The sequence below is a fragment of the Pyxicephalus adspersus genome, chromosome 4, assembly GCF_032062135.1.
Source record: "Pyxicephalus adspersus chromosome 4, UCB_Pads_2.0, whole genome shotgun sequence".
Taxonomy (NCBI): Eukaryota; Metazoa; Chordata; class Amphibia; order Anura; family Pyxicephalidae; genus Pyxicephalus; species Pyxicephalus adspersus.
The window spans coordinates 45,238,507-45,264,273 of record NC_092861.1 but is presented as its reverse complement, the minus strand read 5'-3'; the positions used below and the strand labels follow the sequence as shown (position 1 = coordinate 45,264,273).

At 35.4% G+C, this 25,767-nt stretch overlaps 1 protein-coding gene and 1 long non-coding RNA gene across 4 annotated transcripts in view; one reads left to right on the top strand and one right to left on the bottom strand.

Moving 5' to 3' along the window:
- Positions 1-25,767, top strand: part of IFT80 (intraflagellar transport 80) — a 61,593-nt gene that overhangs the window by 21,625 nt on the left and 14,201 nt on the right. The window contains exons 7-13 of the mRNA XM_072408045.1: positions 10,971-11,150; positions 12,332-12,450; positions 15,150-15,224; positions 16,462-16,625; positions 18,993-19,057; positions 21,356-21,491; positions 21,610-21,757. Of these exons, the coding sequence (XP_072264146.1) occupies positions 10,971-11,150; positions 12,332-12,450; positions 15,150-15,224; positions 16,462-16,625; positions 18,993-19,057; positions 21,356-21,491; positions 21,610-21,757 (887 nt within the window). The remainder of the gene's footprint in view (positions 1-10,970; positions 11,151-12,331; positions 12,451-15,149; positions 15,225-16,461; positions 16,626-18,992; positions 19,058-21,355; positions 21,492-21,609; positions 21,758-25,767) is intronic.
- Positions 2,000-25,470, bottom strand: LOC140328446 (uncharacterized). Of its 3 annotated transcripts, none has more exons than XR_011920290.1 (4): positions 25,246-25,470; positions 23,943-24,072; positions 16,425-16,538; positions 2,000-2,288 (listed from the first exon to the last, which is right to left on the bottom strand). It is a non-coding gene; the product is annotated as an uncharacterized lncRNA (long non-coding RNA). The 3 variants fall into 3 exon arrangements; XR_011920291.1 differs by lacking the exon at positions 2,000-2,288 and adding an exon at positions 12,140-12,613; XR_011920289.1 differs by lacking the exon at positions 2,000-2,288 and having other exon boundaries at positions 15,753-16,538.

Genomic DNA, 25,767 nt, shown 5'->3' with positions numbered 1-25,767 from the left:
CCATTAAATGTCAGGTGATTTGTATAGGCAAAGCTTGAACACAAGTAGTGATAGAGCTATTCGATAAGTTTCATCTTCTCACATTTTTATAAATCCAATGGGCCAATAGAAATGATAAGGAGGCAGAAAGAGATAGGCAGACTATGGCACTGTGAGAAAATGGGCCTGATTTATTAAACCTCTCTAAGGCTAGAGAGGATACACTTTCATCAGGGAAGCTGGGTGATTCAGGAAACCTGGAATTGATCTGGTTCAGGATTAAAAACATTTGCTAGTGAATAGCAAATGACTTTTAAAAAAATCCATTCCAGGTTTGCTGGATCACCCAGCTTCCCTGATTAAAGTTTATCCTCTTCAGCCTTGGAGAGCTTTAATAAATCAGGACCAATGATGGAACTTTGCCTGTCAGAACAGCCATAACTTAGTCATATCTAAAGCCTTTTTTAAACAGTTGCAGATATGTGCAGTCATCTCTTGCAATTTATACTATGGTAGCAGTTTTTTCTTTTGCTTTGTTTTAGAGACAAAGTTTCTTAGGCAGTTGAGGTCACGTAAATAATGCATTGTTTTATAGTGTCTTTGGAAACTGGCAACTGCTAGGCGCTCAGGAGCAGTAAGAGGCCGGTAACTGCTTAAAGGCTGCAGAGACAGAGTCTGTCCATTCTACAATAAAGAACCTGCCTGCTCTCAGTTTTTTTAGGTTTGGTTCCACTATGAAGAACTTTTTTTCCCTCACCTGAACCTAAGGGAGCTGAAATTCCAACTGAGCTGTAAAAGGTTCAGACTATCCTTTAGGAGTATTGAGTAGCCACATAAATCATGCTGTTGCCGCATTCTATTGTAAAGACACATGGAAAGCTTCCACTAAAATAAACCAGACAATATAAATACCTGCTGAAGAAGTTATTTCAGGCATGAACAGAGGCAAAATATTCTCAATTTGTGAGCTCAATATTACAATGAATTTAACTGATGATCCTGGAGAATCTCTTTACATTAATCATTCTCTCTACTCATCTGTGACTTGGAGAAAGACTTAGCTCACACTTCATTTAAATGTTACCCAGTAAGTTGAGTAGGAGCAGATTTAATGCCAGCTGTAATACCAATATATTTTTATTGGGATAGTTTTTATGTAGTTTAAAATGCCTTATTCCTAAAAAATATGTTATTGCAAAAACACACTTTGGACACTTTGCACTAAACTTATCATAGGGTTATTAGGACATATGTGTTTCAATTATAGTACAATAATTCATGTTTGTCGTGGAGAACATTTAATCCTCACAAAAATAAAACTAAAAATTCACATTTGCAGACAGCGGTAAATGTGAAAAAAGAGGTTCTTGTATTACTAATGTGAAGAAGAATACTCCTGTCATAAGAAAAAAGTGTAGGCTGCCATTATTGGAATTAAAATTCTATTGGCCTGACCGTCATAATGATCCTCCTCCATCTTCAGTAAATTCTGAGTCACTGACCTCGCATAAATATGCAGATCACTAAGTCTAGTTGTTATCTGTAAACTTATTAAGTGGCTCAAATCACTGAAAAAATGGGTTAGAGGAACAGCCTGACAACAAGCATTTTCAGAGGCTATCAATGGAAGCCTACAAATTAAACTCTTGATATGTTTAATATTCACAGATTTTTTTGTACCTATTCTGATATTCATTATTTTTATGTAAAGTAGATCTAAACCCAAGAATGTGTGGTGGCTTATTTTCACCTTCCAGTAACAAGCTTCTTATCATGCAGTGACAATACTGACTCAATGTACTGTATTTAAGGAGGAACAATGTTGTCACCATAGGACAGGAATACAGTGACAGCCCTCTTTCCCATTCTTCATAACATAATGAGGAGAGTTTGTTCAAGTCCTATAAATTAGCTGGAATAATGTAAGTAGAAGATTTTGTATAAGTGAGGGTCCCAGAGACAAGTAGGACTTTATGGCCAGAAAGATCTTATTTTATTTTAAAAGTATTAGGCTAGAAAAATCAGTGAACAATCACAAATAATTTCAATAGGCAATCATTTTTCCAAAACAGTCAACGTAGTACATTTAATTGTACCTTTTTTTAAGATCAAATGTTGTTCTGTTTAGTTGTATCAACCATGGGGTAATAATCGCCCTTATAATTTTTTATATATTCAACCTTTTAAAGAAATGTTGAAGAATGGTCCAACACATTTTGCAGGCTTGTTTTCTCTGCTTCTTTAAAGGACAACATTTTGAAGGAACTTTCACCTTGATCACATGGTTTTTAGCCATTATCAGTTCTAGTCTAAGGGGAAAAAAGAAAATGAAAGGGGAGACCTGTCATAAACATGTTTATATCTTCATATCTATATCTTCATATTTATATCTTCATATCTAGATGTTGGGCATTACCGTTGCATCTGTTATGAAGAATAAAATGCCTGGACCGGCATCTGCCTGTGTCCATTTCTTGAGGTTAAGCAAACCCAATGAGCTACCTAATGGTTTGAAGATGTGTTTTTATTTAAATAAATAAAGCCATTTACTTCATGGAACCTTGGTTGAGAAACTTTGAAGTACAATATTTTTCTGCAACAATGTAACTGGTAAAAGGTAAGCACCAAAATGTAGCAGCTTACAAGATTTCTTGACTGAACAATGTTTTTTTTTTTTTATTGATAATTATTAATAGGATTTAACAATACATTTTGCAGTGATATTTTTTACTGACCAAAAGGGATGAAGATGCATGCATTGTTCGGTTTTAGTGATGTTAAATATGTTTTTTTTTCCATGGCACTACTAAAAAGGAACCTGGTTATATCCCCCAGTCTCCATGACAGTACTGTCTAACTCCAGTCCCCAAGGGCCACAAACTGGTCTCTATAAACAGTAATGTTTTGACTCCTACTAAATTTACTGCTGTCTGTCAAGAAATACCTAAAAAAGTATGTGGATCCTGACCCTCGAGGACTGGAGGTGGATGGTCCTGGAATTGGGTGTTGTCTTTCCAAAAAGGTACTAAAACAGTTACATATTTTCTTATTACTGTAATTATATTTCTAATATAATACAACTTGTAGTTTAGGTTTTCTGGCGTTGTTGCCATGTCCTTTATTCATCTGATTTTTGTTTTTCTACTAAAATCCATAGGGAGCTTTTATGTGCTCATCATCGTGTACATACCTTTATATAAAGTAAATATATACAACACTACATCATTCTGATCAGCATAAAATACTTTGTTTTATTGGCCTTGTTTTATCTGTGAAATTTTTTAATGCAGCTAACATTCCACACTGTACAGTCTGTACTTCCAACTAACTAAAATGCACATAAATCATTTGTTTCATAAAATCGAGGTTAAGCCTCATTTGCTTTAGAGGACTGCAATATGATGAAATACCTGTGCACGTACCATTTGACCGTGGTCTGTCAGAATAATTTAGATCTTCTACTAAATGTTTTTTTATTTTTCTCAAAACATGTTTCCTTTTTAAAGTTGTTTTGTTGCACTTTTTCATACTGATCACACTTCAGATGGTCACCCTGTACTACTTACTTACAAATTGGCATTGTGTATTGTATTGTAGTAAATAATTAGAATATTGACCTGCAGCTTGATTGCTAAAATGGATATGACAAGTCAAGGCTCATGGAATGTAAATGTTAATTACTTGTGAGTGTTTAGTATTGCATACAGAAATATTTTCAGCTTGATGAAAAATCACTGTGGGAAAGGACGCTGATTGTTACCTTTTCTATGTAGTGAGCAATTTGCTATACATGCACTGTATTTACTTTTTAGCAGAATAGAATATTCTGATGACAGATGGACACCCATTAGACTGAGTGTCCACTTGAACATAGGTAGGTGAATTAGTAACATAAATGGGGTGTGTGTCTATTGCCTATGGTTTACATCATACTGGTTTTGTATTCCCATAGAAGTCTATGAAAATGCATATCCTGTTTGAAGCTGGTCTAATGTAGGTCAGGAGATCATCTGCAGGTGAAATCTGAACTCTGAAGCTTGGTAGATGGTATATGATAAAATAATGATTTGGACTTTGTACACTGCTGATTCAAGTATGTCTTTGCATGCATTGACTTCTTAACTTATAACCTTGTCACATGCATGGCTCCAAGACTTTTCTACAGATTCCTGATTCTATGGAATGGTCTTCCTCGTCCTAGGCGACTTGCTCCTACTTAATGCTCCTTTAAAAGAACACTCAAAACTCATCTTTTCAAACTTGCCTACCCGTCTTCTTCGGTCTCCTAAACCCTCACTACTTCCCACCACTACATATCTCCCCTCCTATTGTGTGAGACTTCCCCCACCTCCTAGATTTTAAGCTCTTCAGGGCAGGGTCTTCTCCTCCTCCTGTGTCAATGTCTGAACCTGTCATCTGCAAACCCCATTTATTGTACTGTGCTGTGTAATATGTTGGCGATATATAAACCCTGTTTACTAATAATAATAGTTTCTGCTACACATGGAGGACAGACTGTACTCATTTAATACCAGGGAGATGTTGGTGGACTCCGGTTCACATTTTGCATTAAACCTCAGAGGAAAATAGCTGCACTGCTCCCTTTCACAATGGGGGTTTTACAAATTCTCACCCTGTCAGCAATGTCAACCCTCAGACATGGATCTTTTTTTTTTCACATTCACAATGCCCTTCTCTGATTATAATATATGTATAGTATATAATGTATTTTTTCTGATTTTTTTTTTTTTTTTGTGAAGCAAGCACTTTTGTATTCATTTGTTTATTTTTGTTTTTTTTCATACTAATTTGGCACAGGATATGCCAGGTGAGATAACGAATCTTTATCAGACTCTTTGGGTGTGTATTTTGCACGTCTTTCTAGTGTGTTAAAAAAAAATTACTTTAGATTTAGAACTAAATGTTTCCTTCTACTTTGCCAGAAATTCATTACAAGCGACTCATTTCTAATCAGAATCGTGCAGTAGTTATAACTGCTATCCCACAGAATTTTTTTATGAACCAAGTGCTAAGCCCCTTTAATTCCCCCTATATTTGAAAGAAAATCCTCTACTAGGCACATGGGATGGTAAACCAAGTTTTACTGTTCTCAGAGAACAAGTGTAATACAACAGTGGACTTTCTAGCCGACATTCTCACATGAGAGCGCTCCGTATCTCAGTTTCAAGTACTCGGATTTCAGAAACTGGTAACATATGAATATTTCTTTATGACAAGATAGCATAACCAGACTCATGGGAACTGCAAAACTAACATCAATTCAAATAAAGTACCTAGATAAGTTACTCCACAGACAACCAGTTGTTACAGACTACAGCCCTGTTTACTCTGTCTGGCATGAACTTATCTAGAGTTTTATCAGCATGGCAAGAATACTGATTTATTGCTTGCAGAAGAAATATCACCATAAGCAGTATACTGTGCTCATTTACTGTAATCAATACAGGTAGTATGGGGTTACTATGTGGCTATGGTCTTGTGTCCCGCTAAGGTGATTACCTTTACATTCTGCCCTAGAGACCCAACTAAGAATTGTTGGAAATCTCCCTTTCTCTTCTGGTGTAGAGACTCATTCGGGAAGCGAATCTCCTTACATTCATACACACATCAAACTCCCCAATGGATGACCCCAACCACAATATTTTTTCCTACTTTGCTTTGTGTACCATACCTAATATCTTCGGGCCAGTCACATAACTCATGGGGACCTCTTCTACCAATCATCTCCTGGCAGTGGCCAGTCTAAAATCATGCCATTTTCTGAATTATCATACTGGGAATTAAGGGTGCCATAGCGATGTCCCCAGTAGGGGCCAGGAAATTCCTAGTATTTCCTCTGTCTACAGGTTTGGGTGCTCCTTGTCTTTATTAAAATTGGAAGACTGGGGACATCCTGTGGGTTTTATTATAAAAAAAAAAAAAAGTATCTGATGCTAGGTCCATTTTAGGATGCCTTTTTGCAATATATCCATAATAACCGAAAACAGAAACATTTATCAAAAATAGTAGAACAAAATTGGGTTTCTGTTTAAAACCAGAGGAAGGAAGTTAAGATTTTGCCAACATGGATCATGAAACTCTTTGCTTATATTTACTAATCTTCAATAGAAAGTAAGTCTGGTTTATCTGAAATACACCTTTAATTATTGCCATATATATATATATTTATATTTATATATGTCAGTGTGACTTGGTAGTCCCAGGATTTGTTGGGTTTGATTTTTTTTTTTTTGTCTTAAAAATGCTGCATGTATCATATGTGTTCATAGATCTTAAAATTTCTAATTTTTATAATTAAATTTAAATAATTTAATTTTTCTAATTTCATAAAAAATGAAATTAAAATACACAAAAATCCAATGATGTAACCTGATGTAATAGATCATAGGGTTTTATTTTGGTTAATACTTTTAGTGCTATATGGAACATTGGGTCCAATTAACAAAAGGCGACCAGCCTGTTAACCAGAAACATTGTTTTTTTTTTATATAAATAATTTATCCATTATCCAATAATCCATTTATTAAAGTGTTAATCACCACTTTTCAGCAAAATGTTTTTAGATGGTCACCACTTGATATTGAAAGATGATGATCACCAGCAAATATTGGCTACTTTAATACTGACAAACACCATTATTATTATTTATATTAATAAATTCAGTATTTATATACCACCAACATATTGTGCCATGGACTACAGTTTTAAGGTTTATATGTTAAATGCTATTTTTGCCACATTTTCTGCTTATTGACACTTTTAAAAATAATTATAAGCAGATGTAATGTCTGTGTTGCCATTTTTTTAAAGTTGATATAAGCAGTTAAATAAAGTGGTGAATAGAACTTCATTTAGGTGAATTGAGCTTCTGATATGCAATTGAGGTTAATAAGGCACCACAATAAATCACTAAATACCACAATAAAAATCTGATTGCAGTTTCATAAACGTGGCCTTATGAAATCAATCAAATCTGATCACCGATTTTACATAAATTGGCCACCAGTGTTTATACTGTATAAACAAGATAAATACACTTGTCTATCATCAGAACCATGGCCATGTTTTTTTTACAGATGACTTAATTACATTTAGACCAGTAGTAATATTTGCATTGCATTCTTTTTTATTACCTTTAGACGTATTGGTTCTATTGGCCAGATTCACTCGGGTTACCATTTCCCAATCCACATTAATTAAGCGTGCATGTATAGAACATTATCTGATTCCTTTTAGTGTAGTATCTCAATAAAATAAATGGACTAGCAGTAATTCATATGAGTCCTTCAGTTACACTTGTCTGCCCTCATTATATTTATATGTCAGCAGTTGACAAGTCTCCCCAGAGCTTGATAGTCGTGGACTCATGTACACTGTAAAAGAAATTATAGTTCTAAATATGGCAAATGCATTAAATATTCCTTGCGTAATGTGCACAATTATTTATCCAGCATTTTCTATTGGGACATATTTTGTTTAAAGAAGGTGGTTTTTTTTTTTATTGTAGTTAGTGGATAAAGTTCCTTTTCAGGCTTTGATTAATGAGTGTTTTAATTAGCTTTGCATTTCAGCTCCATTTGGTAAGCTTGACTCATCTTTCTTCGGATCAATCTTAATATGCCTGCATATATTGCTAATGTCTCTAGCAGACTTGAGCCGCTTGCTGTGTCATCTCCTATTCATATTCATTGAAGCGGCCCTGACCTCTGCCACTGCCTTCTCTGTTGTCTGATATCCAGCTGTTTCAGGTGTGCACAGTCTTCAGCCCACTCTACTACTTTAACGTTTTTCCTCACTCATTTTTGGTCTCATTGTAAACGCTTTTATACTCCATTTGATATTTAACCCACCGTGACCAAAACGTAGCCTTTGCATGCCAAGGGGTTGGGTGTTGATGCTGAGTATTAACGTTGTTTAAAAGGAATTGACTAAGATATGTACTAGTTGTTGTAGAGCATTTTTTCAAGCTGAGAATATCCAGAATAAATTTCCCATTAACACCAAGATTGGGTCTTACAATGTATGTGACTCTGATGAGTTAGAATTGTAGTTGTAATATGTTTGTATATTTACAATGTGTTCAATTAATATTATTATTATTATTATTATTAATAATAATAAACAGTCTTTTATAGAGCCAACATATTACACAGCACTGTACATTAAATAGGGTTTACATATAACAGACAGATACAGAATGTGACACAGGAGGAGGAGAGGACCCTGCCCAGATGAGCTTACAATCTAGGAGGTGGGGAAGTAGCATACAAAAGGAGGGGGGCATGTGGAATGGTGGGAAGTAGTGAGGGTTTAGGAGAAGAAAACAAGTAGGCGGGTTTAAAAAGACGGGTTTTAAGTGCTCTATTAAATAGGCAGAAAGTGGGAGCAAGCCAAATAGGATGGGGAGGACCATTCCAGATAGTTGAGGAAGCTCTAGAAAAGTCTTGGAGCCATGCGTGTGATGAGGTTATGAGTGAGGACATCTTTGTGTATGTCTGACTTTTTTTTGTAGTGGTTTACATTAAATTTTGTAGGATTATTTGCTTTTTTATGTGTAGGTCTCCGTGTATGTCATGATAAAGATAATGTATACAGGTCTCAAAGTTATTTGACTGTTTCTTCTTTATTTGAAAAGAATGTCTCCCAAAAAATAAAAAAGATCCTTTAAACAGAAAAGGCAAACTGTAATTATTTTTAGATATTTGTTTTTGTATAGTTTTTTTTTTTTACACTTTCATCAGTGAAGCTGGCTGATCCAGCAAACCTGGAATGGATTTCAAAGTAATTTGATATTAGCAAATTATTTCAATTCAGGATCAGATCCATTCCAGGTTTATTGGATCACCCAGGTTCAGTGATGAAAGTGTATCTTCACCAGCCTAGGAGCCTTTTATTTAGGCCCCTTGTATTTAACATACATTTGTATATTTTAATATATAGCTTTGAATATCAGTAAAGAAATGTCATATTCAATTTTCCCCATAAAGTACATGTATAAGCATGTTTTAATTGCTGCTGAAATTCACCCTCTCAATTTCTCTGTCATGACCATTGTCACTGAGAAATACATGAAAAGAAATCCATAAGTTTTGAGCAGCACCAGAATAGGCGTGAGCAATGGCTGTCTTTGGGGTAGTTGCTCCCACTTCCTGTCATTTTTGCAGGAACGGAAATAAAGAAAAATTTCTTCAATGGGAAACAGACAGCAAAAAATGTATAAAAACTCAAGATTTTAAACGTTCCCTGTTTATTCCAAAAATAAAGGGAAAAAAAGTGAATTTTGTTTTATAATCTTTTAAATGCAGAATACACCCATGACACCAGTGTCAAAGATCATCATGAGTTTACTAAAAAGAAATCATAGCAGTAGCTGTTTGCTTTCAAACCCCTTCTCTCTAAATTTCCACACAGCAGCATATTACCGGAGGTAGTTTGATTTAACTGTGTGTGTAATTTTAGACGGTGCTCTGTAAATTCGCCTTTTTCAACGCCTCCCAAATGAAACTCCCTTCAGTAAGTGTTGCTGATTGAACATCTGCAGATCTGACTCCCAGGGGCATGTTGGACTGCTGCAGAGAGAGCTGTTGCTCCAAGGAGAGTGCCCCGGTCCTGTCTGCTGATTACAGTGGAGGAAGGATTTTACACTGTGATAGAATTTACAATAACAGCAGGTTCAAACCTGCTTTGGGATTGAGAGATTGAGGTTCCTTGTGGCAGGCACCTTGCCAATAAAAATGACATCAGGTACCAGGTAAACAGTACAAGAGCAGGACTAGTACCAGTTACTGGCGTCCCCATCTATTCTTAATTGGGCTGCCACCGGCAGAAACTCGTAGCATCTCCCCAAAGACAGCATTTACCTGGCATGAGGAAGCGGTAACCACCCCACAACCTCATGGCCAGCCTAAAAGTAAGGTATTGACTCTTGTACCGTTTACCTACCAGCCTAAAAGTAAGGGATTGACTCTTGTACTGTTTATCTGCTCTTTAATGTCATTTTTACTTTCTGTGCAAAAAATGTATTTGGATTTTAAGATTAGTAATCATATAAAGAATATTCTGGAGCTTTCCCTTCTGACTATAAATTGATAAATGTTATATATTTTATATTTAACTGAATATTAAGATTTCTTCTAAATTCCTTAAAAAAGTTCTGGACATAATGAAAAAAATATTTATACCAATATCAAAATAATGGTCAAATTACTGTTTTTTTTTTTTTTATTTCAGTAACAACACTGGGGGCTATATATACTTTAGCTAAAGTAGAAGTCATAGAAATTTTAGGTACAAGCCTACAAGTCAGGAGGTGTTTTTTTTTTTTTTTGCATGAACGCGCTAAAATCATTTTTACTATGGTTTACTAGACTGATATATAAAAAAACACACTTTATATCTGTATATCTTTATAAGTGTTCAATAAAACAAAAATAGCTTTTTAAATAAACAACATTTGTACCCAAATCTGTGCAAAGGGCAGCATCATCAGCACTGCATCGTACAATATTTTTATTATGCAATGGGAGCCTGTTGGTGAAGGTGATTGGTTCTGTGGTATTATTCTTAGTGACCCTACCTAAATGAAATAATTTAGGTAGGGGCACTAAAAGACTCACACAAACTACTGCTGTTATTTCCTAATTGGAAGGATGCAGCGGGCTGCCTTCTACTCATCCCTTCCCCTCTCCAAAGAACAGAATGGCAATGTCTGTAAAGCTTTTGTTCATTCTGTCACTGGAAATGATCACTAACATGTAACAAATATTAAGTATGCATACAAAGCTTTGACACATTGGAATACTGCCCCAAATCCCAGCGAAGGCTAACACATTGCCAGCCTTCCTAATAAAAATTACAATTTTAACAGCTGATTTTGATGGTCAGCTTTTTAGGCTGTAAAAATATACCAGGTTAGTGATATACAGTAAATGATGGTATTATAACAAGAAATCTTTTTTTATACTTTGCAGTGGTCCTATGCTTTGGAAAAACCAAACACTGGCAGCATCTTCAGTATTGCTTGGTCCATTGATGGAACGCAGGTTGCTGGAGCTTGTGGAAATGGTCACGTTATTTTTGCTCATATTGTTGAACAGCACTGGGAGTGGAAAAATTTTGAAATAACTTTGACCAAGAGACGAGCAATGCAGGTTTGTTTTTTTTCTCTTAAAATGGTTTTGTCAATAAGGATAAGCATTGCTTGTCACTCCTTTTACATCACAACAACAGTCAAGTCTTTTTTATTTATGACAATTATTTCCATTGCATGCAAAAAAAAAGAAAATGATCTAAAAATTGTCTTGAAACTCCTAATTTCACCTTTTGTGTTCAGTGTGTCAGTGGTTCTAAATGCCAGATTCTTGGCACTGATAGTTAAGGTGCCCAGTAGGGATGTGTTAAGGATTCAGTTAAAAACTTAATATTAAGGTTATGGTCTACTGTTGGTGGTAAAATGTAAAGCCTAGAAATATTAGGGTTTAGGGCATATGTTAAGGGTTATCCTTTAGCAATAAAGCTGCCCATGCAGTTATAATACTAATTAATATAAATGTTCCAAAAGTTTAGGTGGACCCCTACCTCCTTGTAGAAAACATATAAAATACCTGGGTGTATTTTTGGAGATGGAGGGTTTGGAAGTGTAAAGTTAGATAATATATTTTATTTTCCATTGGCTTCTGTGGTATTATTCGGTGCACAGACAAAATGGCCCTGATTTATTAAAACTCTCAAAGGCTGGAGAGGATACACTTTCATCAGTCAAGCTATGCGCTCCAGCAAACTTTGAATCGACCTGGTCCAGGATTCAAAATATTTGCTAGCAAATATTGAATTACTTTGAAGAAATCCATTCCAGGTTTGGTGGATTAGCCAGCTTCACTGATGAAAGTGTATCCCCTCCAGCCTTGGAGAGCTTTTATAAATCAGGCTCAATGTGTTCAAATGTGTCATTAATGTGTATTGAGCTGGACTTGATGGTGAAGTATCCACCAAAGGTGCACATGACAAGGTGATCATACAGGAGCACAACTGGAATACCTTCATGACACACTTACAAGGTATTATTCTAATGAAGGCCTCATATGTCCTATTTTTATGGGATTTAAGTGACCAGGTTTGGATCTGCTTTAACAATGACAAAACAAGAGGACATGGCAAGTAGTAGAAAATACTTGAGTTCAAAAGGTTCTTTTCCTTTTTCTGATATTCTTACACATCAAAGTTTAATCCAGGCTTATTTACAGTACTGTTAATATATATATATACACAGTGATTTCAAATGATAATGAAATTGTTTATTCAGGCTGGTACTTGATAGAGTTTCTGTTTCTAGGTACGCAATGTAATTAATGATTCTGTAGATTTGTTGGAGTTCCGTGACAGAGTCATTAAGGCAACGCTGAAATATGGTCATCTAGTGGTTTCCACCTCTCTCCAGTGTTATGTTTTTAGGTAAGTAGGTTGTCTGTCTGTGAACGGTTTCCTCTGATTCATAGCTTTTCAATCATGTGTGGGACAAAGGTCTTTTAAGCCGATGCCATACCAAACTCGCATCCTTTGTTGAAATACTGTCATAGGAAGCAGGTGGTACTGTTGTTCCTAATCCACTCTGCCTCTAAGAGAAGCAGAAGAATCAAAACATCTGGACTAACGCCAAGAAAAACCTTTCAAGTAATTGTTTTTGTAGCTCTCTGTTTTAAGTCTGGTCATCAAGCTTACAAAGTGAAAGGCTGGCCCCTAGCTCCATTGTTGTAAGTTCATGATCTAGGCCCCTATTAGATAGAAGAATATTCCAGATTTGTGAACAGCTGCACAGATGAAAAAAAGTTAACTTTTTTTTCTTTTTCTTTCCTAATAAGGCTATACCGCCTGTAATAGTCACAAGTATCTTTTTATGACACGTTATGAACTTTTCAGTATTAATTAAGTATAATGAAATTGCTCATTTTCATGCAAAATATTAATTACATTATTACAATTACAGCATGTTTATGAGACAATAAAGCTGAACTCTAGGCAATGCAAGAGCAGAACTGGGGGACAGAACAAGGAGATTTACTTACCTTATTCCCTACCAAGCAGCTTCCTCTGTAACCAGGCATCAGGTAGCAGACATTGACACCATCCCCTACAATGCAGGATCAATAGCGCTGCACTGTAAGGGGAGGACACCAAGTGCCCACCTACATGCCTATACAGTGGAACCAAGAAGAGATGCAGCACCTGCGGAAACAGGTGATGAGGTAATCAAATCTCCTTGTTCAAATTCCCCTAGGAATGCACAAGCATTTAACCCTAACAATGTTAAGAAAACCCCACTGCAAGGGAAGTTATAATTTTTTTCCCTAGCAGTTCAGCTTGAAACATTTTTTTCACTAAAGAAAACATTTGTGACACTTTTAATTACAGAAGCTCTGGTCAATATCCTCATTTTGTCAGCAGATAGCAGGGTAAATGACAATTTTCTATTGCCAAAATCATTTTATAAATGTCCTAATTTTTAGGTCTAAACAATCTCTCAAACAATATTGTCTTCCTTCTTTAAACCACTTGTCCCCCATATTCCCTTGCGTTCCCTTTTTTAATGTAGAGAAACAAAGTCAGAAATGTTTTTAGTTCAGTCTGTTTGCCAGTTTTGGCTAGCTCAATAGATACAATACAAGTAAGTGTAGCCTCAAAAGAGCAAGGAGTGTGTTAGGAAAATGCAGGCATCACAAGGCCTGATAAACTGCAATATATATCCCTCCTATTGTGTGTTACTTCCCCACCTCCTAGATTGTAAGCTGTTTGGGGCAGGGTCCCCTCGTCCTCCTGTGCCACTGTCTGTAGCAGTCTGTCATTTGCAACCCCCCCTTTGTACTGTACATTGCTGCATAATATGTTGGCACTATAGAAATCCTGTTTAATATTATTATTTTATTAATATTATTATTATTATATTAATAATAATAATAATAATACATTTTTGTTTTAGATATTCTTTAAAAGTGTCTAAGTGTAGTATAGTAACTCTAAAATGCTGCTGTTAGGCCATATTTTTACAAATATTTGCCAACAGACATAAGATTAACCTTAGTACCATTTGAAATAAAAAATTAAAATATAAGGTTAGCACCCCTGAATATATCACCTAAAATCCATCTTCGATTTCAGAAGTTATTTCCAGCATGAAGCCAAAACAGCATGCTTACAAAATCCTAACAGTATACAAATGAGGGGCAGGCAGTGCATAAATATCAGCCTTTGTTTCTATGGCTTCACACTTTTTTGCGGACAGCCAGTAGTTCTCCAAGACCAGCCATTATCTTAATTTTGCTGCACCCATGTGAACCGCTTTTGCATGTAGCTGATATAACATTTCTTATGGAGGGTTTCAAAGCTGGAAGCAAATACTACTGCATTCTCCTTACTGTACAGCACAAAGTTGTTTCAAATTGAGGCCTTCACTTTACAACTTTGACAGCTCCCCTCTCAGCTTTTTTTTTTTCCCTTGCAAATGATTTTCATTCTTCTTGCTTTAAAGTCCTTAACCATGCAGAGCATAATGCACATATGTTTATCGCAGCTTACCAGTCCTTAGATGTGCTGGCTTCATTAGTTTTTATTTTTAAAGCCTAGACTTTTCAACAAGTACCGAAAAAAACATGTTGATCTTGCTAGAAATGGCATGTTTTTGTCACTTCCCCTGAGATGAATTGGAAGCAAAAACATTCTTTTCTTTCTTGTGTAAACTACTAATCTCATTACCACTCCATGTAATAGAGATGAACAAAAGAAGAAGCTGCTTGGTAAGCAGCGAACATCGTCAACATCATAGAGGTCCAGTTGACTGTAACTAACTGCTTGCTTTACCATGACCTGTATTATTGGCAACTTTCAAAGATGTACTTGCAATAAAGGATAACATTTCACTACTAGGTATGTTGTCCCAGCATCTACATGCTTAACAGGCTTTTACTAAGAAGCCATAAAGAACTTCACTAGAATGTTGAATCCTGACAAATCAATGTGACTCTGGTAGTGGCCAGAGGCAGATTTAAGATCCCTTCAAAAATGAAAAATGTAAAACCTCTCTTAGTCATTTATTTATAATGGTAATATTATCTATGTTTCAGCAACAATGCAAGTTATTGATTTGTTTTCTTTTATAGCACAAAGAATTGGAATACACCACTTATATTTGACCTCAAAGAAGGAACTGTCAGCTTGATTTTGCAATGTGAAAGGTTTGAAATCATTTTTATAGAGGTTTTAATTTTCATTGTCCAGTTCTAATTAGCTGGAGCTGTATTCCTTTTATATTTTATTAATTTAATAATAAAATAAATTCAATCTATTAGTAGCCTCCACATAGCAATTAATCTATGTACAGTACCCAACCTTTTGTATACTGGTTTTATAACAAATCTCTTTATAATTGCTTAAAAGAATTTCAGATATGGTGCTAGTCATTTTGCAGTCTGCTGCAGCATGACCTTAATCTTCAACTACATCTGCAGCATGTTCTTAGTCTCCAACTACAGTTTCCAACCATGCTTGTAGCCTTTCTCCAGTCTCTTCAGACCCTCCATATCAAGAACATTGACCTCTATGGCATTACACTATGTGCCATATATATGTTAATCTATTGTTAATGGGGCTATCCTCTAATGCTAAACCACATGCCAGGTCAACCTTAAATATGTGGCAGCAGTTCTCTGTATGTATCTTAGTATTTGGTGTTTTTAGACTACTCACAAATGAAGAAGTGTTTCAGTACATTTTAATAGAGGAAACTCATGAGCAATATATTCCACTCAAATAATACATCAACACCATTTATTATAAACAGGAAACTGGCTTTGCATAGTTGTGCAAAATTTAAGACACTCATACTTAATAATGTAAGGTTGCACAAACTTAACAAAAAGCTTTAACCCTATTGGTTGGCGGTTTAGCTATTGGCAATGAAGTGGTTAAATAGGCCTAGCAAAAGTCAAATGCTCTTCCATGCACATGGCTAATTTAAATGAGAAGCCCTGTGTTATGGCATCCCTTTCCAATAAACCATATGCTCTGTGTTTTGTAACAAATGACAGGCATTCCATTCTACATTCCTCCTCCCTTCTCTACAGTGTATTAGAGTGCTGGATTAAATGCCTTGTTAAAGGCTGCATAGTTCGCTGTTAAAAAAGAAAAGGGTCTGCTGCAGGCCCATCACATTTTAATGTTAATCTAATCCAGCTGTCTACCTACATGTGAACTACTGAAAGTGATAACAACATAAATGCAAACTCACACAAACAGACTTCACTTGTGACAAACCTGGAAAGAAGCTAAAATTTGCAGCTGGTAATACATCATTGAGCCAGTGGACTGTCAGCACAAGATTACAGTTTTGTTTGTTAAAGGGTTCTTTGAATAAGTACAGTTGGTTGACTGTGTACCTGCTTTCTGGTCACTTCCTTCCTTGATTTCTTGCAGGCATTTCCTCCTGGTGGATGGTGGTAGTCTGTATTTATACTCCTATGAAGGTCGTCTTATCTCCAGCCCAAAGATTCCTGCAATTAGAACAGATATTCTCAATACACAGACTGTGTCTTTGAGCAATGATACAATTGCTATAAAGGATAAAACAGAAGAGAAGTGTAAGTTTTGTTTATTTTTTTACTGGGCAATGCTCAGATCTAAATTTTTTGTCAGCGTGTGAAAAGAAGCACTACTGTTACAGATTCATGTTAGGCTTGCAGGTTCTGGAGGCTATAATCCTTATTCATACTTTACTAATTAGGGATGTGATGTCCTAGAAAATAAAAAGGAGAATGGGGGTAATACTTCAGTGTGTACATGCTTGTTCCAAATCTGTTATCTGTCCATGTTCACATAACATTATCTGTAAATAATTGCCCCAAAACCTAGCGGCTAGGAGTGGTAACAGACTGTCAACTGTTTTCAGCAGTTTGCACATGTCTATACTTACCAATAAAAATATTATTTTTTGAGCAGTTAAACCATTTACAAAAACCACTAGTCTGAACGTGCTAGACCACACAAAATTAAATAACCGTTTTTGGTTAATGTTCCTGTTCAAATTACTTATTTTTTTGCTTTTTAGAACATCTGATAGAATGTATAGTTTATAGTCTTTACAGAATAGATTAATTGTATAGAAAAAGATATATATTAACATTTTGCTGGTACAAGCCCATTTTACAGACTTTTCAATCACTATTCATTGGAATCTGGGCTCCCTTTAGAGATTTCTAGGGGTTTCCTGAGTATTTATTGGAGGATTAATCTATTGACCACCGCCAATAAGGTCCTTGCTGCATTGCACAGAGCTATTTATCTAACACTGGAAACTTCCTGGAAAAGCAATACTCCTTCATTGTACAGTTATAGTCACATGCAGATCTGAAGGCAGGCTGCATTGCTCAAATACAGTTTAGTATCTTTTATTAAGATGTCCCAGGGTTTTTGACCTGATTGTGCTATCAGACATGGGTGTCTGAATAGCAGTGCTAGTTGAACCGTACTTTGGCATATAGGACAGTTTATATAAGTGTGGCTAAACTATGTATTCAGCAGCTTGGTCAAAAGGTAATTTTAAGATCTGGCATCCTAATATTAACATTTGCTATCAAATAAGGCTGTAAGTAGCGGAGCAAAAAACAAATTTTTTTTAGTGTGCTGTATGAATGTAATCCATTTTGTTAGTGTACCCTGTGAGGAAAGGAGAGAAGGTAGTGTGGTGGGGATATAGATAACAACCAAGATGTTAGCAATCCTAATTACACAGTATGTATATATATATATATATATATATATATATATATATATATATATATATATATATATACCCTGTTTTTGAATTAATAAGACTAAGTCTACATTGACTTTATTTTAAAGATTATAAATGCCTACGCAGCTTTTGTATGAGTGTTTAAAGTGTTTATAGAGGTTTTTTAAAAAGATATGTGGCCGAGAAAAGTTAGCATAGGGGAATAGCCTTCCAAATGCCCCCAAAACTGCCCCATATATGTCAGCAGGGGTGTTTTGAGCATTTATATGTGTTTTGGGGTATTGGTAGGCGTTTTTTGGACATTTATAGGAGCTGTTTCCAAATTCTGCAGGATGTGTTTTCTATACAGACCATTAAGAAAACTCTCTGTTGTGCATTGGAATAAATAGGAATTTCAGACTTGGACATTTACATGCTCAGTCTAAATGCTTCAGAGAAAGTCCACGTAGCTCAATAAAAAGAAATTGTGAATCTAAAAGGTTTTTATACCTTATCACAACATAACTGATTGTGTAGTTTAATATAAAGCCCAATTTTGGGCACTTCCTAAACTAATAAAAAAAGGGTTCTGGCTGCAGGAAGACCCTAGATTAAGGTAGGTATTACTCAGGCGTTAAACATAATGAGCATTCATTTTTTTATTTTATTTTTAGCAGAAGATAAACTTGAAATATATTAGGATAGTTAATACATAAATGATCAATATGTGTATGTATTCAAAGTGCATAAAATAAAAATGTGAAAAAGATGTACTGCCTCTGGGTATGCAGTCATTCAACAAGAACTACATAATAGAATTTTTTCATTAACAGTTTAGAAGTAACAAGGCCAAAGTAGAAATAGAAATATGAGAAGCAAGGCTAGGGTAAGTGAGCATAGAGAAGAAAAGAAGGAACTGGTGGTCAAAAAAAGGGGTCAGGGATTCAACGATACAAGGAGAACCTAGTGTTGGAGAGGGATGTGGTCTGCATAATATTTCAAGCTTGTTTTTTTCAAAAACAAGAATTAAATGCTGTATCTGATAGGGGGGGGTGTCATTTTTTTAAATCATTTAGAATGCGTATAGGATTCAGTTTTTACTTCTGTTATAATAATTGTTCTATTCTCCAAGAAAACAGAGCACTTTTTTTGTAAAGAAAACAAACAAAAGTTCAATAATTATAAAGTATATTTCAGTTAACACGTGTGACATTGTGTTATTTTTATTTCACAGTGATCTACTTTTTTGATGCATTATCAGGGAAGCCACTAGGGGATGGAAAACCACTTGCTCACAAGGTAAAACAGCCCTTTAACTTGTATTGCTATAGAAATTTACATGCACTTTTGTGATAACTCCATGGTCATTTTGTATGCATTGTATCTGAGGAAAAGTAGAATAAAAAAGTAAAATCGCACAAGACACTTTTTGCAGAAGTAGAGGTTAACTACTGTATAACTAGTGCTTTGTCTCCACATGGATTTTTTCCAGCTGGACCACACACAGTTGTGAATTAAATTCCATGGATAGTGAGCAATATGATGCTGCCACATGCCTTCTTTCAGTCTTATCTGTAGTGAGCTGAGTTTTTCTGTAGGACATAATGAGACAGAGCTATGAAATATGTTGCAATGTCACAAAAAGGGCATAATGATCTCAAGCAAAGTCATATTTTTATTTCTCCCAAAACAAAATATCAGTAGTAATTAGTAAGATGTGTTTATTCACAAAAGTGAGTGAATGCTGTGCCCCTGTGTACAGAGAAAAAGGCTTATCAAGGCTATTCTTTGGCATTATTTAGGAATAAAGATGGTATATTTAAAGCACAAGTTAAGGCAAAAAAAAAAAGACGACGTAGAATCAGTGAACTGCTTGTGCTAAGTCTATTAGGTATACCTTCTTCTATGTTATGTGTAATCCACTACAGCCAAATTTCATAGTACAGCTAAAATGTTGATTATGTAGACTTGCTTTCTGATTCCTAATTTCTTCTGATTCCCTGCTTTATCTATTCGTACATAGATACCTGTGATTGATCCCCAATTTAAAATCTTTGCAGTGGATAATGAATGCTCTGTATAGGAAAGTCATATTAATAATTTTATCAGCCAGTATTTATATAGCAACATATTACACATTGCTTTACAAAATCCATTGTCATATCACTGTCATATGACTTTTCTCACATTTACAATTACTTATGTTGATATTAAAAATAAAATACATTTTTTTTTGCTACGAAGGCAAACTTGCATATGCTGGAAAATCTCCAAATTAGCAGTGAACTTGTTTCCTAAATTCTGTTTGCTTTGATTTTTTTTTAATGTAAACGTTATACATGGTTTTTTAATTTTATCCTAGCCCACTTAAAGTAGATTTATTGCCTAAAACTATTCTGCAACATTTAATTATAACTATAATTAAGCTCTTCTGGGTAGGGTCCTCGTGTGTCCTTCTCTGCATCAATCATTTGCATTCCCTACTTGATGTATAGCACTAGGTAATATGTTGGTTATATTGTTATAAATACTGTTTAATAATATTATTTAGAACCTACAGTTTTCTCTTAGTCACCTGCAAAGTTCCACAGATTCTTGTTAATTCTGCCAGTAGATATCAACCTAATCTAACTTTATGTGATTGGGTAGCAATGATGCTGCAATGCTCCTGAATTCAGATTGCATTTGCCACTATCATTTACTCTGTGCTTACTTAATGAAATAAAAGCATGTTTCCAGAGGTAGTGGCTGCCGGCATTTTATTACTGATTCAGCAGTTTTTAGGTTGTGAATAACACTTAGCCACATTCAGCCATACCCACTGCTTTCTGATTTCACACCACTGCTTCTGGTGCTGAAACCAACCACTGTAAACTGAAGTGTCTAGATTAAAGGGAGTGTGTGTGTGTGTGTGTGTAGCGCAAATGAAGGAGGGTTTGGCTTGGTTGTAGCTTTTTGCTTACTTTATGGGGCTTCTTGTGCATCACATTTGGTACTTGTATAGACTGTCATACAGAAGATTTAGCTTTTCCTTAATAGACAGCCAATGCTTTTAGAAACTAATATATTTTTCTGTATATTCCTTGCATCAAAGAGGATAAATGAAGTCCATAAAGTGCCAGTTAAAGCCTGCTTATTTAATGCTTGCATATCTCTTTAAAGATGTCTTTTCCACAAAGGATAATTTTATGACAGGATGCGCCTCATAAAGCAGGTAAACCACTCCCATTTGGAAGACATTTGGATCCCTAGGGATTCCCATTACAAATCCAATCAAGGTATTCCATGGTTTGATAAATGAACCAACACACTATGTAGAAATGAGAGTGTTCACTCTTCAACATAAACAGTAAATGTTGTGGGTATTCCCAAAAATAGAAAGGACCCTGACAACTTGTGCCAGAACTATAGGAAAATCTCCTGTATACACGAAGATGTACAAGCTATCCAGTCTTCATGAGGTCTTCAAATGTGTTTATTGGTTGGCCAGTGTTTTCTGCACTCATAATTTAGCCTTTCCCAGGCTGCTGATTTATAGATATGTAAGCATGAATTAATTTATTGTTTCTTTTATTCATTGTTACTTTTCTATTTTAGATTGAAGTAATGGAAATTGCTCTTGATCAAGGAGGCCCAGCAATTGAAAGAAAAATTGCATTTATTGACAAAAACTGTGATCTCTACATCAGTCCAGTTAGAAAGTTTGGAAAAGAACAGATATCTATCAAAATTGGTATGTAAGACTAACTTATGTCATTGTGTGCTGACATTAGTTGTAAAACCCTATTTTGTAGTACTAAATCATGCTCAATCATTTATCTATCTTCACATTCTTCTCTCTTTCTTTGTAGGCAGCATGGTACATACGTTAGCATGGAATGATGTATCTAACATACTGTGTGGAATTCAGGATAATCGTTTCACAGTCTGGTATTATCCAAATGTAGCTTTTGTAGATAAAGAACTGTTGCCAAAAACAGTCAGTGAAAAAGATGGAAGGTGAGTCACTTAGATTTATGAAAACTTTTTTTAAAAACCCATTTCAGTTTTCTCCTCTCTTTTGATCATTTAGTTGTCATTTATGGCTAACAAGAGTCTGTCTTTGTGCAAATGCCATCTTATTGGTATGGTGTAATTGATTGTTTAGTCATGTTAAAGTAGGATAAACAAATCTGTGTTCTTTTATAAGAAGCCAGTCTAGGTTGTTTATTGGGATTAGTTGGAGATGTTCGAGTAACCTAAAAATATAAAATGTGCGTGATTCTTTAAGTTTCAAGAAAGAATTTCTATTTTAAAGGATTGTTAGTGCAACTAGTGTTCCCATTGGATTATAGTCCGAAGCCATTGCTGATGAAGCTCAAAATGTTTGGTTTTTCTGCAACTTTTTGTCTCGGTGACCGTAATCACCAGGACAGAAGTAAAAAAAAAACTCGGCAAGGACAAAAATACAGATGAGAAAAAGGGTGTACTCCTAGCCATCACATACACTTGAATGTAGCTGTTCACAACCTTCTTACACAGGAGGAAGAACCAGTTTAGAAAGATGGAACATTAGTGAGATCAGTGAGTAGTGGATATATAATGCATTATTTTCTTAATCTACATGAAATCTCTCTCCAGTTGAATTGGTTTTATGAATAGAAATGTCTGAAATATAGAATGTTCTGGTAATATAGGTAACTCAAAACATAGTAAAAACGTTACTGGACAATGCTTTTCAAGAAACAGTGCAGATAAGTTAACAGAAATAGTCAATTATGATACCAAGCCCATGTAATCATAACAAATGACAGAGCTCAGGAAACCAAACGGATAAAGAATAGCTTCAATAAATAATCTCAATTTGTGCACTTTTTTGTATTTTATAATGCTTACTTTGTGTTTAAGTGCCTCATAAAGCACTGGACTTCTAAGGACGTCTGTGCTGTCTTGTGCTGCTGGCTGTGTGTTATTTTCCTATTTTATGCTGCTGTTCGATGATGTCTGGACCAGGAGCTTTACCAGTACCACTGAGCTGGTATCATCCCACTTAGTTCTCAACAGTATGTGCATTTAAGCCATATTGGTTTATAAATCACTGCACGTAAGAAACATTCTACAATAAAAAACATATAGGTTCTACAAAAGTTACAATAAAACACATGTAAAAATATAAAACAATCAAAAAAGGAATGCCCGAGCTTACAACCTGCAAACCATACTAAATATAAAGTGAATTTACCAGTGTATCATAAAACTTGTGTAAGTCTAGAAAATGCATTAGAACAAAGATCCCCTAAATCAATGAGGAAATGTTTTAAGGTTTAGATAGTTGGTGAATGTCAGATGTCTTCTGGAAAAAAAGTTTTAAGTTTTGAGGGGGAGATTAGTGAAATATGTTGTATACTTTAAAACTGAGAAAGAGATATTGGAAGCTTCCAAATGGAACGATATAATAATATTTTGTACTATGGACAATTAGGCGCTATTGCAAAAACTTGTACTATATTGTATACTTATATTGCATAATTATTCAAGGTGCATCTCCATTATTATCACTACCAACAATACTGCAATTGCTAAATATTATATTTTTCCCCAAATTATCATTGTTCAGGTTGAAGCCCACAGATCAGAGTATCTTTGTAGTCAAAACAGGATGTAATTAGACATTAGTAACTTTATTTTAGTTGTATCGTGTAAAGTGGTGATAGTGAAGTTTCGTAAAAGACGGCAGGCCCTTGAAAAGGCAGAAATAGTTACAAATTATCCTTGAAGCCCAGCTGAAGTCATAAAAACAAATGCTTAGTCAGATAAATATTCATTTTTGTCCAAATTTGTAAAATTTTATTAACCTCTATTTGTATAGTTGAAACTCTGAAATTTTTCTTTTATAGTAATTGTACAGCTTTTCTAAATGTCAGTTTCTGGCAGGTGCATGTTTGACTGCGTGTTTTGTTGCAAACCAACTGTCATGGTCATATACACCTGCTGTCTTTCACTACAGTAAAAGTGTTTATTTTCAACTTGACTTTAAACACCCCACTGGATGAATTAGTAAGAAGCATGAAATACTTTCAATGATGATTGATTGAGAAAAAACTCCAACCCATGAGTTTGAAAGCTGAACTTTAAAACCCTCACACAGCAAAGGTTAAATTCTTGTTTTTGCATAGGGCTACTGTAAAAATTAAAGCTTACTTACCTTATTGTCTTAATTCCCCTTCCAACAATGCACTCCTCTCTGAACCTCAAGTTTGTAGATTGGCCCTCACTAACAATGCAAGACTACCGATCTTGCAACCACAGCTTGAAGGATGCACAGAGGAGGAAGCCTGTAGGAGTGAGGTACATTTATTTTTTTACAGTTTCCATAAAAAAAATTAGCATTTTTTAGCAGTTTGGGGGTGGGGTGTAGTTTTTAAAACTACAATTAGGCTTTAAAAAGGAAAGTTCAATAACAGAAAGCTAGGTGTGAGTGTCTTGGTATAATAGCAAACGATACAGATGTCCAAGATTAAAAAAAAAAGAAAAAAAAAAGTTGAGTGTAATTGGAGAAAAAGTTCTTGCAAAGCAGAAAGGAGAACAAATGATTATGTAAATGACATTCTTGTGATTTCTGAAATTCAGTACATAAATGTTGAAATAATAGTTTTTTTTTTTTGTTTTTAATTCATTTAAAATCTGTTTTGGTGTCAATCATCAGTGGGGACCCAACATGGTAACAAGGTCAGGATCAAGAACAAGCAAGTGTAGACTGTAGGCTCTTAAGGAGACATTTATAAATATGTCCCCAGATAGGGCATAGTGTGGAGTTACTTTAGTTTACAGTGTGGGAGGTAAGGGGTTAAAACGTCAAACCGTGTTAGTAGTTTTGCATGGACAGACAACACAAGAGTAATAGAAAGGTTCAATACCTTTCCTGTGAAAAATGTTGTTCTGGGCCCCCTCCTTTGCCAGGCATACAACCAAAAGCTGTAGGCATTTTCTGAACTCTAAACTTTCCCTTCAGCAGATAGATAAATGCATAGATTTTTGGCAGGCTCAGAACAGTCTTTTCAGGAAAACCTTTCTATTACTTTCTCTATATTGCATTAGTAGAGTGAAAAATGTAAACTATTGATCAATACAGAAAGTTTTGAGTTTAGGTGATGTCAATTAAAGAGTATTACTTCACCTCAAAACTTTATTCTATCAAGACTGTTCTATACATGCTGAATGTTTGCATCGAAGGCTAGGTCCTCTCCAACTATGGCTTTTTCTGGTTAGAGTACACAAAAAAAAATTCCCCTCAGCACCCAGCTGCAAACAAGCAAACTTATTTAATTAAAACCTGCTTGTACTATAATAGAGGCAGGAGTCTTCAATGCATACATTTGCAAGTATATGTGGAAGCCACCTGCCACTATCAAGGAGCTTCTGCTAAGTTGATCCTAGCACTAAGCAGTGAGATTACCAACAGTAGATCATATATACAAATATACACATGAACTGAGAGCAAAACTTACCCAGAGGTCACCCCAGCTGTCCTGGGGTACTAGAGCCCTTGAAAAGCCCAGACCAGCTCTAAAGCAGCTGCAGGCCTCCCATGGGTGCATCCTTAAATTATAGGACAAAAAGAAAGAAAAAAGGCAAGCTGCTCAATCAATTTATGAACAGCAAAAGGTGCTAGAAAAAGGGAGGGACAAATTGCCCAAATGCACACTAGACGCACACAAAAACAGGATTTCCCTGCAGTCAGCTGTCCGTCAGCAAATAAGATCTAATTAAAACCCGCTTCTTAATTCACAGTAAAAGCAGACAAATTGGACACAACACACAAGTTCTGAAAAGTCATGTGCATTGTGTGGAAGGTAATGACCAGAACAGACCTCACTCAACATGCAAATCAAAAGAAGCTGATTCATTAAGCATATGGAGGACTGCACCACCTGCTGGCTGTACACTGATGTGTGCTTGCTCTTCAGTTCTGCAGCACACTGACGCATTTACATTTTTACCACACGCTGTGCAGATGTGATCTACTGTAT